The following is a 17,475-nucleotide window of genomic DNA, read 5'->3' as shown; positions in this document are numbered from 1 at the left end:
GACCACGAATAGGATGGATGGACAGTGTGAAGAGAGCGCTGGATGCGAGAGGGATGTCTGTTGAGCAAGGAAGAGTGGCTGTGCGTGACAGAAATAAATGGAGAGAAATTGTGAATGAATAAGTGATGACGCAGCCCTGAGGGGATATTCTCCCGCATTTGGTCTGATCAGCTAGTCAAGTCAGGTGCGGGTAAGGGGATGGGTCTGTTATGATGTGGCAGGGGTAAACCAGTTCTGCTGTCGGGCCCTGCTGCGGATGTCACTGATTGCATTGCCCAGTTGACCCTTGTGCGGTGTGGTGCGGTGAGGATCTGTCCGTTCTCCCCTTTGGGGCTAAGATGCAAATGAATGTGTTTGAATGGATGAGTAAATGGAGAGTGAGTCGTCCTGTCTCGGCTACCTCCCTTTCCTTGGGGGAAGCAGCCTAGGTATATAGATATATATATATATATATATATATATATATATATATATATATATATATATATATATACATAATATTTGGCCTAAAACCAGATGAGTTTACTGCGTCGTGAAAAATCTATACTAGGTTCAGTTTAACTTGGCAGAGGCTCTGGTCCAAATGCAGTGAAGGAATATGGCAATCCTACAGCCCTGTCTTCCTTTCCGTAGCACTTCTTCGTGACTAGGGATGATAATAAGGAAATGCAGTGAAGTAACACATGGAATTTCGGGGTCACGGTGAAATACCTTGCGTGTGAAAGTCCTTGGTGAGTTACAGTAAAGTACAATGTGAGACACGACCTGAATGAATTACCTGTGTGTGTGTGTGTGTGTGTGTGTGTGTGTGTGTGTGTGTGTGTGTGTGTGTGTGTGTGTGAAAATCCTTAGGTGTGACATGCTCCTGTATCTAAAAATTTCTCTCTCTCTCTCTCTCTCTCTCTCTCTCTCTCTCTCTCTCAACCCTTTACTCCTTCTTACGGTCACACTTCTGGTATCACACTTCTGTTTTATTTTGCAAAGTGTGTGAGAGTGTGGGGGTGAGGTAAAAGGGTGTAAAATGTGTGAAAGTATGAAGTGTGAAGGTGTGAGTGGGAGGGTGTAAGATGTGAGGGTGTGAAGTGGGTGTGAATGGGTGTTAAGTGTAACGATGTGAGGGTGTGGAGGAGGGATGTGTGAAGGTGTAAAAGGCTTGAGAGAGTGTGCGTATGAGAGTCTGAGATGTGAAAGTGCAAGGATATGTAGACTGAGAAGTGCGAGGGTGAGGATGTGTTAGGTAAGTGATTGGCCAGAGTACCATCATCTTAAATGCTGTTTCTAGGTCAGGTTCGAACCCTTCCCTTAGGTGCCTCGTTAGTATAATGTACACACGGCGTCTGTAGGTACGACGGCTTGTGTAAGTACGTGGGGGGGTGTAAGTGGTTGGGTATGTAGGTAAAGGTAGAGGTAGTTATGTCTGTAGGAGTGTTTGGGTGGGTAAATTGGTAGGAAGGTAAGTAGGAAGGAAGGAAGGAAGGAAGGAAAGGAAGGGAAGGGAAGGGAAGGGAAGGGAAGGAAAAGAAGGGGAGGGGAGGGAAGGGAAGGAAGGAAGGAAGGAAGGAAGGAAGGAAGGCAGGCAGGTAGGCTGGTAGATAGGTAGGGGTACATGGATTGTAGATTGGCACAGGTGGGCAAAAGTGGGTGTGTGTGGGTGTAGGTGGGTATAGGAGGGTTTAGGTATACAGACAGGTGTACAATAGGTGGGTGTAAGTGGTACCTGAATGCGGGGGTGTAGGCGAGTGTAAGTGGACATAAGTAGGGTGTAGGTGGGTGTAGGTAGGTGTAGGTGGGTGTAGGTGGTTGCTATGGTCATCTGAATGCTATGTTGGCGAAGGAGGGTGTGGACACCTATGTATTTGGATGGATGCAGGCTAGTGTAGGTGGGTGTAAGTGGACATATGTGTGTTTACGTGGGATGCAGAGGAGTGTAAGTGGGTGTTGTTGGTAGCCATAGTGATCACTGACTGCTTTATGCTTGGTAGGAATCATCGACCCACACACACACACACACACAAACACACACACGTCCGGGTTCTCATGACCTAGTTCATAACACTACCACTCCCTCTTTGCACCTCTACCTGCATACGTTATCATGTACACACACACGCACACAGAATTTAAACGTACATAGACACGAAAACGTACACGAAGGGAAAGCTGAAAATATTACACACTCTTGTTCGTTTGTATTCTCGTAGGGTAATTTGGCTCCCTAGCACCTATTAATTGGCGATTTATTTTTTGATATAAATGGTTAATATCCATTTGTTCGTTAATTATGCAGAGTATGGCGATATTGGATGGATTTGGGTAACACAGAGGAGTTCAGTATGATGAAATAAGGCAAAATTAACCTAATCATTACAGTATAAGTGTCAGGGCGAAGCTCATTAGCACCACTTAATTGGCGATTTATTATTAGATATGAATGGTTAATTGCCTTTTCTACGTTATTCATGCTCTTCCACTCATCGTTATCAGTGTCTACCCTGCATCATTTCTTCATTTCCTTCGCCCACTGCGCCACTCACACCCACACCGGCAGACTGAGCCGACCCCGCAAAGCACATGTCACTCCCTCTCTGCGCTTCTCACTTCCTTACGTTACTATTACACACAAGCACACGCACATAAAATACGTACATACGCAGACATACACAAAACGCACACTGTAGCCTATCTATCTGTCTGCGTGTATGTCTAGCACACACACATATGGAATACATACATTCGGTGCACATAAACTGCTTGCATACATACATAATCGACATACATATTTAGCCTACATGTAAACATTCATACTCAGTTTTTATACACGAATACATACGTTCATATATAGCCTACATACTTACATACAGTGGTCTACATACAATACATACATGCGAAATGTTTTGTTCATGTGTGTGTGTGTGTGTGTGTGTGTGTGTGTGTGTGTGTGTGTGTGTGTGTGTGTGTGTGACTCACGATCCCCGGATGTCCGTTTCAGCAGCTGTCGGATTTGCCCCTACCTCTCACCCTATTCCTCCCCACCCTACACCCATCAATATCACCCTACACCCACACCCACACCCTACCCTACAACTACACCCTCATCCTCCTTCACCCCACCCTACACCCATCAATATCACCCTACACCCACACCCTACCTCACCCAACCCTACACCCATCAGTATCACCCTACACCCACACCCACACCCTACCTCACCCCACCCTACACCCATCAATATCACCGTACACCCACACCCACACCCTACCTCACCCCACCCTACACCCACACCCTCCTTCTACACCCATACATCCACACACTCTCACTCTACCTCACTCCACCCTACACCCACACAATTTGCCTTACACCTCTCACATCTCATCATACCACACTCCATTTTACACCCACAGCCAGCCTCCCTGTTCACCCATTCATCCACACACCCTCACCCCACCCTATAGCAACACCGAGAGAGAGAGAGAGAGAGAGAGAGAGAGAGAGAGAGAGAGGTCATTACAGTGAAGGATGCAGCTCCACGTCCACGTAAACACTACACCGTTCCTAAGGAGATGTTGTCATAGCAACCAAAGGACGCCATGCAAGCCAATCTAAGGATGCGTCCACGCTTGCCCTTAACAAGTGATCGACGGGATGAAAGGGGGCACCGGGTCAAAGGAACTGCAATTTCCGAGCCTGAATGGTGGATGGGCCCCATGAGCATCCTTTAATCTTGGCAATTACCTGGCATGTGTAAGAGAATATAAATGCAAGATGGGTAGACAGACAGACACATAGATAGATAGGTATACACACACATACACACACACACACACACACACACACACACACACACACACACACACACACACACACACACACACTTTTTCACAGTTTCTATTCACCTAAAACAACATAACATTTTCCATTCATAAAAAAAAAACTGCATCTTTTCGCACTCATAACAAAACACCGACATCTTTTCCACTCCTGCCTAAAACATCAATAATAGTATGTGAATAAGCGCTGTGTGTGTGTGTGTGTGTGTGTGTGTGTGTGTGTGTGTGTGTGTGTGTGTGTGTGTGTGTGTGTGTGTGTGTGTGTGTGTGTGTGTGTGTGTGTGTGTGTGTGTGTGTGTGTGTGAACGTGTCATACACCAAAAAAAGGCGGAACAACGAGCTGACAACGATGATATGAACTATAATTGCGTGCGGTCAGTTGCGTGCGACCCACACTCACTTTTGTGCCCGATTTTTGGCGAGATTGGGAACTCTCCACAGATTATACCGCTGGGTGGAATGAGCGGGAATTTGGCGTCTTGCAGGGTGGAATGAACTGGAATTTGGCGTACCGCTGGGAGGAAAGAGCTGGAATCTGGCGTACCGCTGGATGGAATGAGCTGGAATTTGGCGTACTGCTGGGAGGAAAGAGCTGGAATTTGGCGTACCGCTGGGTGGAATGAGCTGGAATTTGGCGTACTGCTGGGTGGAATGAACTGGAATTTGGCGTACTGCTGGGTGGAATGAACTGGAATTTGGCGTACTGCTGGGTGGAATGAACTGGAATTTGGCGTGAGTATGTCTGGTATGTTAGGGCAGGTCTACGTAATGTTTGGTGTCTGTGTTTGTCATTTTCTATTTATTAAAAAAAAAAAAAAATGCGTTCTTTAACCTTTCTAAAACACCATGACAAACTAGACGACCTCTCTCTCTCTCTCTCTCTCTCTCTCTCTTTCTCTCTCTCTCTTTCTCTCTCCATTCCTTTCTAGAAAAAAATACATCCTTTTCACATTCCTCTCTACCAGACATCCACAAAAACATCAATCCTTTCTTTTCACCTCGTCTCTAAAATAGCACACAGTCACTAAAACACACACACACACACACACACACACACACACACACACATACAGGACATCCCATGGCACCAAAAATTATAATTCATCCAAACATAACCTTCACTGCACAAAAAAGGAGAGAAAAACAATTACGACCAGGGAGGGGGGGGGGTGTAGAAGGGTCAGGTGTGTGTGTGTGTGTGTGTGTGTGTGTGTGTGTGTGTGTGTGTGTGTGTGTGTGTGTGTGTGTGTGTGTGTGTGTGTGTGTGTGTGTGTGTGTGTGTGTGTGTGTGTGTGTGTGTGTGTGTTTTCTTCCTTTATAACTTTGTATACTCAGACGCCTAATAATCTAATTCTCTCTCTCTCTCTCTCTCATCCTACTGTTTTAAATGCGAAATACAGCCACTAGAATACACACCGTAACAAAGTGCTAATTGCTCAGGTGACTCTCTCTCTCTCTCTCTCTCTCTCTCTCTCTCTCTCTCTCTCCCTCTCTCTCTCTCTCACAAATTTTTTCCCACCCCTCCCCAGGTAGATTTATTAATTAGAGGCTCAGGTAGGGTCAACACCTGAATTAATCACAGGCAGGTAAGAATTCTCGTCGGTTAAGGAAGATCCCTAACACTTTCTCCTAAGCGATTTGGTTTTCTGATCAGCCGTCCTATTCCGCGCTACATAAATCCTCCGAACATCGTCATACTCTGCATAAATAACAAACAAGACGATATTAACCAGCCCTATCAAAAAATAAATCGGTAAGGAAGAGGTGTTAGGGAGCTCGTGGGATCTGGGGGGGGATTAACACTCTCAGGCTCCTATGACTCACTCAGCTGAACAAAATCGTCTTGGTCTATCTATCTATTTAATCTAAAGCAAGACGCCTTAATCCCGTAAGGGGTGACCACCAACAAATCGCCTCCATGTCGCCCTGTCCCCTGCCAACTTATACCCCGTTCTCTTATATACCTCTTCACTCCATTTCTCCACCTCATACTCAGTCTTCCCCCCTCCCTCTCCCCAATCCACCTCTCATACTCTCCTAGTTAGTCTCTCACTCTTCAGCCTCTCCACCTAGCCAAAAAAAAAAATTGATAGCATATATTTCGCTGATTTAATATTTATGGGTTATGTGATACGTCGTTGAAAAATAAAAAAAATAATATTGTCAGTTATGCATAATTTAGGGGAGAGAGAGAGAGAGAGAGAGAGAGAGAGAGAGAGAGAGGCAGAGACAGACAGACAGAAAGGTGTGAAGAAGGAGAAGACAGGGACCGAGGACGATGGCTTTTATCTCCAGAAACTGCCACAGGAACACTTTCATTAACATTCTCTCTCTCTCTCTCTCTCTCTCTATTGATTCAGGTGCGAAAGACAGCCACTAGAATACACTCACTAACAAGGTGCTAATTGCTCAGGTGACTCTCTCTCTCTCTCTCTCTCTCTCTTCTCTCTCTCTCTCTCCATCCATCCATCTTTCCACCTATTTATTTATTTATCTATGTAACTATCTATCCATTCACCATGCCTCTCTATCTATCTATATCTATCTATCGACCATCTCTATCTATCTGTCTATCTATCTCCACCCTCAAACAAGATTGCCCCCACGCCTGCCATGCACTGAGTTGCAAAATATATACGGAATATGTTGCAGAAAGTCAGAATGCAATGCAGCGTGTTTATCTATCTATCTATCTACCTATCTCTTTCCATAAATCTATCTAGTGTATCTATCAATCTATCTACCCATCCGTTTATCATACCCATCTATCTATCTATCTACCTATCTATCTATACATCCATCCTTCCATTATCATTATGTATCTATCCATATCTATCAACCTATCTATCTATATACTGTAGCTACCTATGTAATACTGTTCTGTCCTTCTATCTATCCATCTATCTATCTATCTACCCATTATGTCTATCCATCTATCTTCCTATCTATCAATATACCTACCCATCCACGTAATACTGAATATACTGAATGTCCAGCTATCTATTTTCCTGTCTATCAGTTTATATATCTACCCAACTATCTATCAACCTTAAATGTGGAATACAGTACTCTTCTATCTACCTATCCATCTATCTATCCACCCATATATCTACCCGAAATGTGCAATACCTGAGTGTTGCATAAGGACAGAGTGCAATACTGTGTTGCAAGCCTCTCCCTTATAACCCCTCCTCCCTCGCTTCCCTCCCTCCCTCCCTCCCTCCTCAGTTTCCTTCCTTCCTTCCTCCCATCCTCCCTCGCTTCCTTCCTTCCCTTCCCCCCTCCCTCCCTCGCTTCCCTCCTTCCTCTCTTCCTTCTCTCCCTCCTAATCCTCGCTTCCTTCCTTCTCTAATCCCTCCTAAAATCGGAACTCGCAGGAGACAGAGTTCGTGGACTTTGAAGACTCCCTCGACCACCTTCCCTACCAAGATATCGTACTTTATAGGTCACTGGGGCGCCTGGTAGTCTAGTGGGACAAGGATCTCCATTAGGGACTGAGTAGCCTAGCTCTGGGCCCCTACGCTCCTGATAGGGGTTATAAAGGACTGGATGATGATGATGATGATGATGATGACTGGCTATCTCCGGACGATTTAATTCAACTACGTTCATACGGTACATTCTCTCTCTCTCTCTCTCTCTCTCTCTCTCTCTCTCTCTCTCTCCTCTTTCTCTCCCGGAACCAGCCCACCTATATTTCAGTCAGTATCAGGCTCTTAAGAATAGCAATAAACAAATCTCTCCTCTCTCTTCCTCCTCTCTTATCTCTCCCCTTCTCTCCACTTCCCTCCCTCCTTCTCTCTTACCTTCCTCCACTTCTCCATCCTTCTCTCCTCTCCTCCCCACTTCCTCTAATCCTTCCCTCCCTTCTTTCTTTCTTTCCTTCAATTATTTCTTTATTTCTCCTCTCCTCCCTCCATTTTCTCCCTTTACTTACCTACTCTCTCTCTCTCTCGCTCTCTCTCTCTCTCTCTCTCTCTCTCTCTCTCTCTCTGTCCTTCTCTCCAATCCTCCCTACTTCCTCCACTCCTTCCCTCTCTCCTTCTTTCTTTCCTTCCTCCAATAATTTCATTTATTTCTCCTCTCCTCCCTCCAATTTCTCCCTTTACTTTCTCTCTCTCTCTCTCTCTCTCTCTCTCTAATCCACGTCTTAGATTCTTGGCTTTCATCTCTTAATCCCTCCCATCTCTATCCCTTTTCTCTTTCTCCTTTCTCCCTCCCTCTAACTGTTCTATTTCAATATTTCTTTTATATATATATATTTCTCAGTTTCCATTTTATCGCTAGTTTAGGATTATATTATTTTTTTTTTTATCTTTTTTATTCTTTTTAAATTTTTGAGTCTGAGTCTTTCTTTCAACTTAATGTTTTCTATACTTTCTATGATGGAATGAAATGAGTGAATGGGTTTGGATGCTGCTGCTGCTGCTGCTGCTGCTGCTGATGATGATGATGATGATGATGACGACGATGATGATGATGCTAATGATGATGATGATGATGATGACGATGATGATGATAACGATGATGGTAATGATGTCACCTGCATATTAATTAAGCTCACCTGCATATTAATTAAGCTAACACCACGTAAGTTTATTCAGCTTGGGAGAGACCTGTGGTGGTAGAGTTGCATCCCCAGGGCAAAGGTACGAAGAGAAGGGAAGAGATGATGATTAGCCAGACATACGAAAGGAGGGGAAGGGAAGAGAAGAGAATATGGGAAGGGAAGATGATGACAGGTCAGGTATACGAAAGGAGGGGAAGGGAAGAGAAGATGATGAGGGAAGGGAAGATGATAAGGGAAGGGATGATGATGATGACAGGACAGATATACGAAAGGATGGGAGGGGAAGGGAAGATGATTATAGGACAGATAATACGCAAAGGGAAGGGAAGGCAAAGCATAGGGAGAGAAAAGGGGCGGGATGAGAAGAGAGAAAAGGGATAAAAAAGAAAAGTGTAGAACAGAATATGACAACGAAAAGCAGAAGGCAGGCCAAGACAGGAGGAAAAATTAATGATACTGTCTACCCTTGTTTCCTAGAGGAGAAGGGAAGAGAAAAGTGATGATAAAGGGGAGGGATAAAAAAGAGTGTGTAAGGCAGGGTAACAGAACCAAGTAAGACAGGGAAGCGCATGGGAAGGCAGGGCTAGAAGAGAAACGTAAAGGATGCTGTATACCCGTGTTTGTGAGAAGAGAATGGAAGGGAAGGGAGAGGAGAGGGATCAGAAAAAGTATAAAAGAACAGGGGAGGGCAGAGAGGAGAGGGAGAAGGGAGAGCATAGCAAGGGGGGAAGCAGTCTACCCCTGCTGAAAGAAGGGATGGAAGAAGAAGAGAATGACCAGAAAGAGAGTGAAAGAGAGCAGAGTGGGGCAAGAAAGGGCGTGGGAAGGCAGGGCATGGAAGGTGGACAGATAAGGATGCACTTACTGTGAGAGGGGAAAGAAAATGAAAAGAAGAGAAGGGAGAGGAAAGGAATAAGAAAAAGAGAGTGAGAGAGAGCAGCGTGGGGCAAGGAGAGCCAGGGAGGGACAAGAAAGGACAGGGAGGGACAAGGTCGGGAAGGAAAGACAAAGAAGGGCAGGGTAGGACAGGGGAAGGCAGGACAACGCAGGGGGACAGATAAAGGATGCAGTCTACTCTTGTTTATTTTCCTCCAGCATCTGTTTACACCCAATCACCCCCACTACTACCAACCCTCTCGACACCAAACCAGGCTGGCCAACTGTTCCGATATTGTTGAATTATTTAGCGTACTTAGGCATTACATAAATCCGTGGGGAGCTGCGATGGCGATGATGGCAGTGGTGATGACGGTGATGACCAGGGCGAAGATGACTTTATTGGCGATGATGATGATGATGATTATGATGATGATGATGATGATGATGATGATACGTGATAAAAATAATAATAACGAAGACATGATGATGATTGACGACAACGACGACGACGACGACGACGAACACGACGACGACGATGATGATGATGATGACGATGATGATGATGTTGATGATGATGATGATGATGATGATGATGACGGCCGCTTCCAGACACAAACACATTCATGGAGGGTACGTAAGTCAGACAGCCTGGGTACGAACCTGGGTATGTCGCCACTTTTCAATACCACAGACACCCACCCATCAGCTTCTTCCATCACCTTCAATAACAAGACACTATTTTTTATATAACCTATCATCCACTCACTTGATGTAGTGTTGCCTACTTCTTCCTTCACCTTTATCACTGTTTTTCTGTGTCTGCTCTTCTCTCTTTCTATTTCCCCCATCTTTCCTTTCATTTTTTTTCTCACTCTTCTTTCGATTACAGGTGGCTTTGCAGTGAGTGTCAAGCTTAATGGTTTCCTGTAAGCCCAGAAACGCTGGGTGGTAACCATATAACCAACCCATACGTGTTCCCTACGTGTCAACAAGTGGGTTGGCGGAAGGTTAGTGCCCCTCCCCGTAAAACAACCAACTCAAAGACAAAAGGCCACCCCTTACGAGATTATGGCGTCTGGCTATAGATAGACAGATAGATTTTCTTCCTATCTTCTGACGATTTTAGTCAACTGAAGTGACCTTTTGAGCTGGAAGGGTTGGTTGCAGTGTTAACCCCTTCAATACGAGGTCATGAAATCCATTCTTTGCTATTATCAGGCTATTTTTGACAACCAGCCTCCTCACTCCGCAGCTCCGTTCCCTGAGGACTTTCAATAATTCAACCATTTTTTTTATCATCTATGCCTGATGCCACCAGAATCCCCCCCCCCCTCTCTCTCTGAAAAATTGCAGACTGAGATGAGAATGTTCCCATAATAACAATGAAAATAATAATAAGAATAAGAAGAAGAAGAAGAAGAAGACGAAATGAAGAGGAAGACGAAGATGAAATGAAGATGAAGAAGAAGAAAAGGAGGAAGACAGGAGAAAGAGGGCAGGAAGGAAATCGAGAAACAAATAATTAAATAAAGACAGACAGACAGAAAGAAAGCCAAGAAAACAGAAATGCCGTTACACAGATCAGAAAACAATAAACGGGTACTTACTCGATACAGAAGGGTATCCGCTGCGAGGTGAAGCCGCACTCCCATCCTTTAGGCAGATCTGAAAGAGAAAACGGAGTGGGGCTGAGTAACACACTGACATAATTGGTTGGATAAAAAACATTACACGTGCGTACATGTGTGGAAAGTTTTTGACGCTGTAGCCAGGAGTCGAACCCGGGACCTCTAGACAGGAGCCAGACACCGGTTATAACTACACCACGGCGTGATAAAAGCCAAGCCACCTGAAGCGTATGAAGAACCAGGTAAATCCATTATGGGAGGGTATTTTTTAACCCCAACCCACATGATGACACAAATTTCAGGGACATCCGTATTTCTGCTTAGCCCTACGCAACTCGGCTAGCGACATGGCAGTTTTAATTCATCCCAGCCAGTACGATCGGTGGCTGGCTTCTATCTTGAGGTCCTGGGTTCGATTCTCGGCTAAAGCGTCAAAACTATCCACACTATCAACACAGGTATGCACGTGTAATGTGTACTTGTCAAAAAAAAAAAAAAAAAAAAAATGGGAAGGAGAAATCTACCCTCATACCTGGTAGATATAAAATGAGTCTACCCTCTTACCTGGTAGATATAAAATGAGTCTACCCTCTTACCTGGCAGATATAAAATGAGTCTACCCTCTTACCTGGCATATATAAAATGAGTCTACCCTCTTACCTGGTAGCTATGAAATGAGTCTACCTCTTACCTGATAGATAATAAAACAAGTCTACCCTATACCCTTGTACCTGATAAACCGAATCTACCCCTACCGTCTACCAATCTACCCCCTCACCTTCCTCGCTGTAGAAGGCCCACAGGCCCACCTGGCCCGGGATATCGATGCTTAAGTCAGGTCCCAAGGCGAAGTAAACATCGGAATCGGCCATCTTAACAAATTCTTAAGGATCTTTAAATACACCTTATGGGATCTTTAAACACTTCTTTGGGGATCTTTAAACACTTCTTAGGGGATCTTTAAACACTTCTTAGGGGATCTTTAAACACTTCTTAGAGGATCTTTAAACACTTCTTAGGGGATCTTTAAACACTTCTTAGGGGATCTTTAAACACTTCTTAGGGGATCTTTAAACACTTCTTAGAGGATCTTTAAACACTTCTTAGGGGATCTTTAAACACTTCTTTGGGGATCTTTAAATACATCTTATGGGATCTTTAAACACTTCTTAGAGGATCTTTAAACACTTCTTGGAGGATCTTTAAACACTTCTTACAGGATCTTTAAACACTTCTTAGAGATCTTTAAACACTTCAGATGGGATCTTTAAACACTTCTTACAGGATCTTTAAACACTTCTTACAGGATCTTTAAACAGAGGAACTTTAAACACTTCTTTGGGGATCTTTAAACACTTCTTACAGGATCTTTAAACACTTCTTACAGGATCTTTAAACACTTAGAGGACCTTCAAACACTTAGAGGATCTTTAAACACTTATACTTCAAAAAAATCGTCGCTGTTTACTAGTCTACTTTTTTTCCGAAGTCACTTTTTTTATGAAAGGAAGAAGGAACCAAAGGCCAAGTGGAGTCATATCTATACATTTTTCTTCATAACCCTGGGATGTACTGATCTTAAGCAGTTCTCATAATGAAAAAAAATAATAATCGTAGTATTGTAACCATTTACTTGTGTACCGTTTCTTTTTTTTTTTAAGTCACGTGTAGAGTCATATACCGCAAATACATTTCCTTTATTTTAATAATGATTACATTTATCAATTTCTTACGGTAATGAAGTGTCCCCGGCAGTTTATAATTTTTACCAGTAATTTTTTCTGATTTTTTTATACTTGCTTTAAGGCCGCTGCCTCCGCTCGACGTCAAAAGGCCAGAAATGAATCATAACTCGGGCATCGGTGGCCCGATTGGACTGGAAATCGTTTTATCCTTCACGTTAGAGTATTTTAACGGCACCTTGCTATGACAAAAATTGCGTAACGTTGCGCCGGAAGCCTGGAAAATTGTTCCTAAAAAAAAAAATACATAAATAAATAAATAAAGCCAAATTTATAACTCAAAGTCCTTATCGGAATTCAATGTTATCTGGTGAACAGGTGAGCAGTATGAGAGTCAAGAAAGATATTACTAGTTTTTGAGATGGACCAGGATGCAGTACGATCCCTAAACGTGAGGACAGTGCCATACCGACCGAGCCACCGACGACCAGACCCCACCAGCACCAGATCCAACACCACACTGAAGGGGGTGGCAAGGCTTCATCGCTAATCGGATCACCCTCGATTTACGCTGCCGTTTCGTACTACGCATAACGTATAAAGAATAAGCTAAAGGGAAGACTGCACATAAAACACCACTGGTAAACATGAAGGGGGATGAATATTAATAGCATAAAAAAAGGTAAATATTGACACAAGGCATCATCGGTAATCTTATCAACCTCGATTTAGCGATTTAGGCGGCTTCTTCATACTACGCATAATGTATAAAGAAATAATCGTTAAAGGGGAGACTGCAGACAAAACACCTTCATAAATTTAACATCGAAATACTGATAAACGTGAAGGGATAGACTTGCATATTATTACTGAAAAAAAAGAAGAAAATATTGCTACTGTGTTGATACCAGGAACAATAAGGCTACGTGAATCAACACTTGCATGGTTTCTGGTCAGGACTGGTATTCACTTTGGTCCCTATCACCTCTTCCTAAGCGATTAATTTTGCTTATTACACCCTATTCTCCTCTTCTAAGTGCGTAAAGCCTTCCAGTATCATCACGTTCTGTATAGGTAACGTACAAAAGGGTATTAACCAGCCACAACCAAAAGTAAATCGCTAAGGAAGAGGTGTTAGGGAGCTTCCTTACTCACATTCATATGTGTGTGTGTGTGTGTGTGTGTGTGTGTGTGTGTGTGTGTGTGTGTGTGTGTGTGTGTGTGTGTGTGTGTGTACTACTACTACTACTACTACAACTACTACTACTACTACTACTATTATTACTACTACTACTACTACTACTACTATATTATTGCTACCTCTACTACTACTAATTACTACTAATTTTATTATTATTACTACTAGCCTACTACTACTACAACCACTACTACTTGCTTATACAGTACAAAATCATTTCTTTGTTACGACAGAATACTTGTTCGTAAGTTCGTTCGTAAATTCGGATCCAAAACAATAGGAAACCATAGAAGAGAGCATCACAAAGTAGAGAGAGAGAGAGAGCGAGACTTTGGTTGTGGTTAAGGAAGCTCCCTAACACCTATTCTTTAGCGATTTATTTTTGGATACGCCTAGTTAATAATCTTTTGTACGATATTTGTGCCGAAGCTGGTGATACTGGAAGGATTTACGTGACAGAAAAGTATACAGTAAGGTGTAATAAGCAAAATAAATCGCTTAAGAAAAGGTGTTAGGGAGCTTCCTTAACAGACAAGAAAATAAGGATTTTATTCATTTTAACTAAGAGATTTTCGTCCTTTCCACAGCACTTCTTCGTGACTAGCACCAAAATCCAGTGTTTATAATATGGCTTTACATGCTTTCCTTAGCACTTTTTCGTGACTTGCACCATAATACTGTATAGTTAACAATATACAAACTACAGCTCTCCCCTTTCTATAGCACTTCTTCGTGACTAGTATCATAATAGCAGAACAGAACAATACTATGGCTCTACATCCCTTCCACAGCACTTCTTCGTGACTAGCACCATAATCTTGTTAATAATATATACTTGGGTTCTACATAACCACTTCTTCGTGACTTGCATGGCTAGCGCCGTAATGGCAGAACAGAACAACACAACGTCTCTACATCCTTTCCATAGCACTTCTTCGTGACTAGCACCATAGTCTACATAATAATAACCGGAATATATGCCGTACTATGGCTCATAGCACTTCTTCGTGACTAGCGCCATAATTTAGTGTTAGCAATATATACACCTCTACATGCTTTCCACAGCACTTCCTCGTGACTAGCATCATAGTCGTGTTAACAGCAATATATATGGTACTACGACTCTACCTCCTTTTTGTGGCACTTCTTCGTGACTAGCACCATAATAGAATAGAACAACACTAGGGCTCTTCACATTTTCCATGGCACTTCTTCGTGACCAGCATCATAAACTTGTATTAATAACAATATATACAGGGGATCTACATACTTTCCATAACACTTCTTCGTGACTAGCATCATAATCTTATGTTGATAATATATACTGGTGCTCTACATACGTTCCACAGCACTTCTTCGTGACTAGCACCATAATGGCAGAAAAGAACAATACCCCGGCTCTAAATCCTTTCCCCAGCACTTCTGCGTGACTAGCATCTGAACAGAATATACACTATGGCTCTATATCCTTTCCATACCACTTCTTCGTGACTAGCACCATAATAAACACTACGGCTCTATATCCTTTCCATACCACTTCTTCGTGACTAGCACCATAATAAACACTACGGCTCTATATCCTTTCCATACCACTTCTTCGTGACTAGCACCATAATCTGGTGTTAACAATTTACACTATGGTTCTACATCCTTTCCACTGCACTTCTTCATGATTAGCACAACATGCACTAAGATATCGAGTCCTTCTCTGCCCTCCTTTCACTGTTTCTGAGAATTTTCAACTTGGTGTGCAGGCTGACCTCCCTAAGAATCATTGTTGCAAGTGTATAGCAGAACACCTTCCCAGCAACAAACCAAACTCACATGGTTGGTTTCATTCATATCCATCAAATAGCCTAGATGTTAAAGCACACACACACACACACACACACACACACACACACACACACACACACACACACACACACACACACACACACACACACAGTTTGAATTTAGCACAATGATACAGGTACTGCCAAAAATGATAACATCCTAACTTACAAGATAATAATAATAATAATAATATTAATAATATTAATAATAATAATAGTAGTAGTAGTAGTAGTAGTTGTAGTAGTAGTAGCAGTAGCAGTAGTAGTAGTAGTAGTAGTAGTAATAATAATAATAATAATAATAATAATAATAATAATAATAATAATAAGGTGGATTAGACTTACCAGGCATGTGTCGGTGTCCAGTCAAGACCGGTTCACAGGTAACGACAGGGTGGAGCCATGTGGTGAACCTGGCCTCCTCACTGAAACAAACAAAAATAAATAAATAAATAACAAATACCAACTGTAGTAGCAATATCACAAACAACAACAACAACGTGTGGTAGTAGTTGGACTGTAGTAGTTAACAATAATAATGATAATAATAATAATAAATAATGATTACTACTACCACCACCACCACCACCACTACTACTACTAATATCAGTGTGACTTGTTCTTGCGAATTCCAGATGGTTTTATTGATCCTGAAAAAGACCTCTCGTACAGAACGGGTTAATGAAGGCTAAATTCAATCCCTCGACCTCGGGAAAGGGGGGGGAGTATTAATCCCCGAGCTAGACCTCATCAGATCATATAGCCCTGCTAGGGTTTCAGGAGAGCGCTACCCCTCCCAGCACAGCAGCCACCAGGCGGGGGGCGAACTCGCAACCTCACGATTACCAGCCCTACACCCTACCACCGAACTACCGCGCTCCCCTCGACCTCGGGAAATCTCTCCTTAACAGAAAATAATCTGGTATTTTTTTTATTTTTTTATTACTGGATTGGGGCTCATGTTCTTTGTGGCACTGGAGGCTTTGTAACACCTCTTCCATGGCAATTTATTCTGCGCAGTACTCCTCAATATCCTCTATTATTCTGCGCAGTACTCCTCAATATCCTCTAGTGCGTGAAGGGGTACAGCAGGGAAGGAAGGTTGTTGGTTCACTGAAAGCAATAGGGAGGTGAGTATGGAAGTTAAGAAGTCCCTGCATGATAGTATTGTGATCCCTACCCTGACGTATGGAAGCGAGGCGTGGACTGACTGAAAATACAGTATATATGTCAACATTAACCCCTCAACTGCAAAGGTCCTACTGGAAGGACTGGGATGACAGTTGTGAAGGACCTATTGGAAGGTCACAGGATTTTTTGTATTTTGTGAACTCCTTAATTGGCAACTAAGGCATGTTTATGTTTGATGAGTGGATAACATGAGGACACACCAGCTTCGCCACAGGACACCCACGCATCAGCCAAGCACTTGCTGCAACAGTGTCCGCATATCGCTCTGAATCTCCCAACCACTCTCCCTTGCCTTTCAACCAATCAGGCAGGAAATGCACACACCTACAAAAGACGCATCACTTACGATGCAGGGGGAACAATGAGGACGAATTTGTTACAAAAAGTGCAAGACTGGAGGCATTAGGACCATGTGACCCTGACCAGCCCTCTACCTCAAGCCATGCAGCCAGCTGATCATGCCATCATTCAGCCACCCTCACTTCAAAGTGGCAACGAGTGCTTTCTGAGTAAAGCAGCAGTTATGAAAATGATGCTGATCCTGACGGTTGAGGTATGACTGGTGAGGATGACGACTGTAACGAAACTGCAGATATCAATGTGATACAGATGTGGGAGGAAGTTTGGGCTAAAGGGGAGAAGGAAGAAGGAGAAGGGGGCACAGAAT

At 43.1% G+C, this 17,475-nt stretch overlaps 1 protein-coding gene across 1 annotated transcript in view; it reads right to left on the bottom strand.

The window, feature by feature from the left end:
* Nucleotides 1–17,268, bottom strand: part of LOC145418765 (uncharacterized) — a 402,864-nt gene extending 385,596 nt beyond the window's left edge. The window contains exons 1-3 of the mRNA XM_080287101.1: nt 17,243–17,268; nt 15,963–16,042; nt 10,882–10,939 (exon numbers count right to left, since the gene is read on the bottom strand). Of these exons, the coding sequence (XP_080143227.1) occupies nt 10,882–10,939; nt 15,963–16,042; nt 17,243–17,268 (164 nt within the window). The remainder of the gene's footprint in view (nt 1–10,881; nt 10,940–15,962; nt 16,043–17,242) is intronic.
* Nucleotides 17,269–17,475: the final 207 nt, after the last annotated feature.

This window comes from Coenobita brevimanus, chromosome 116, assembly GCF_032717465.1.
Source record: "Coenobita brevimanus isolate Jiangsu-jjx chromosome 116, ASM3271746v2, whole genome shotgun sequence".
Classification (NCBI taxonomy): domain Eukaryota; kingdom Metazoa; phylum Arthropoda; class Malacostraca; order Decapoda; family Coenobitidae; genus Coenobita; species Coenobita brevimanus.
This window is presented reverse-complemented; position numbering and strand designations above follow the sequence as displayed.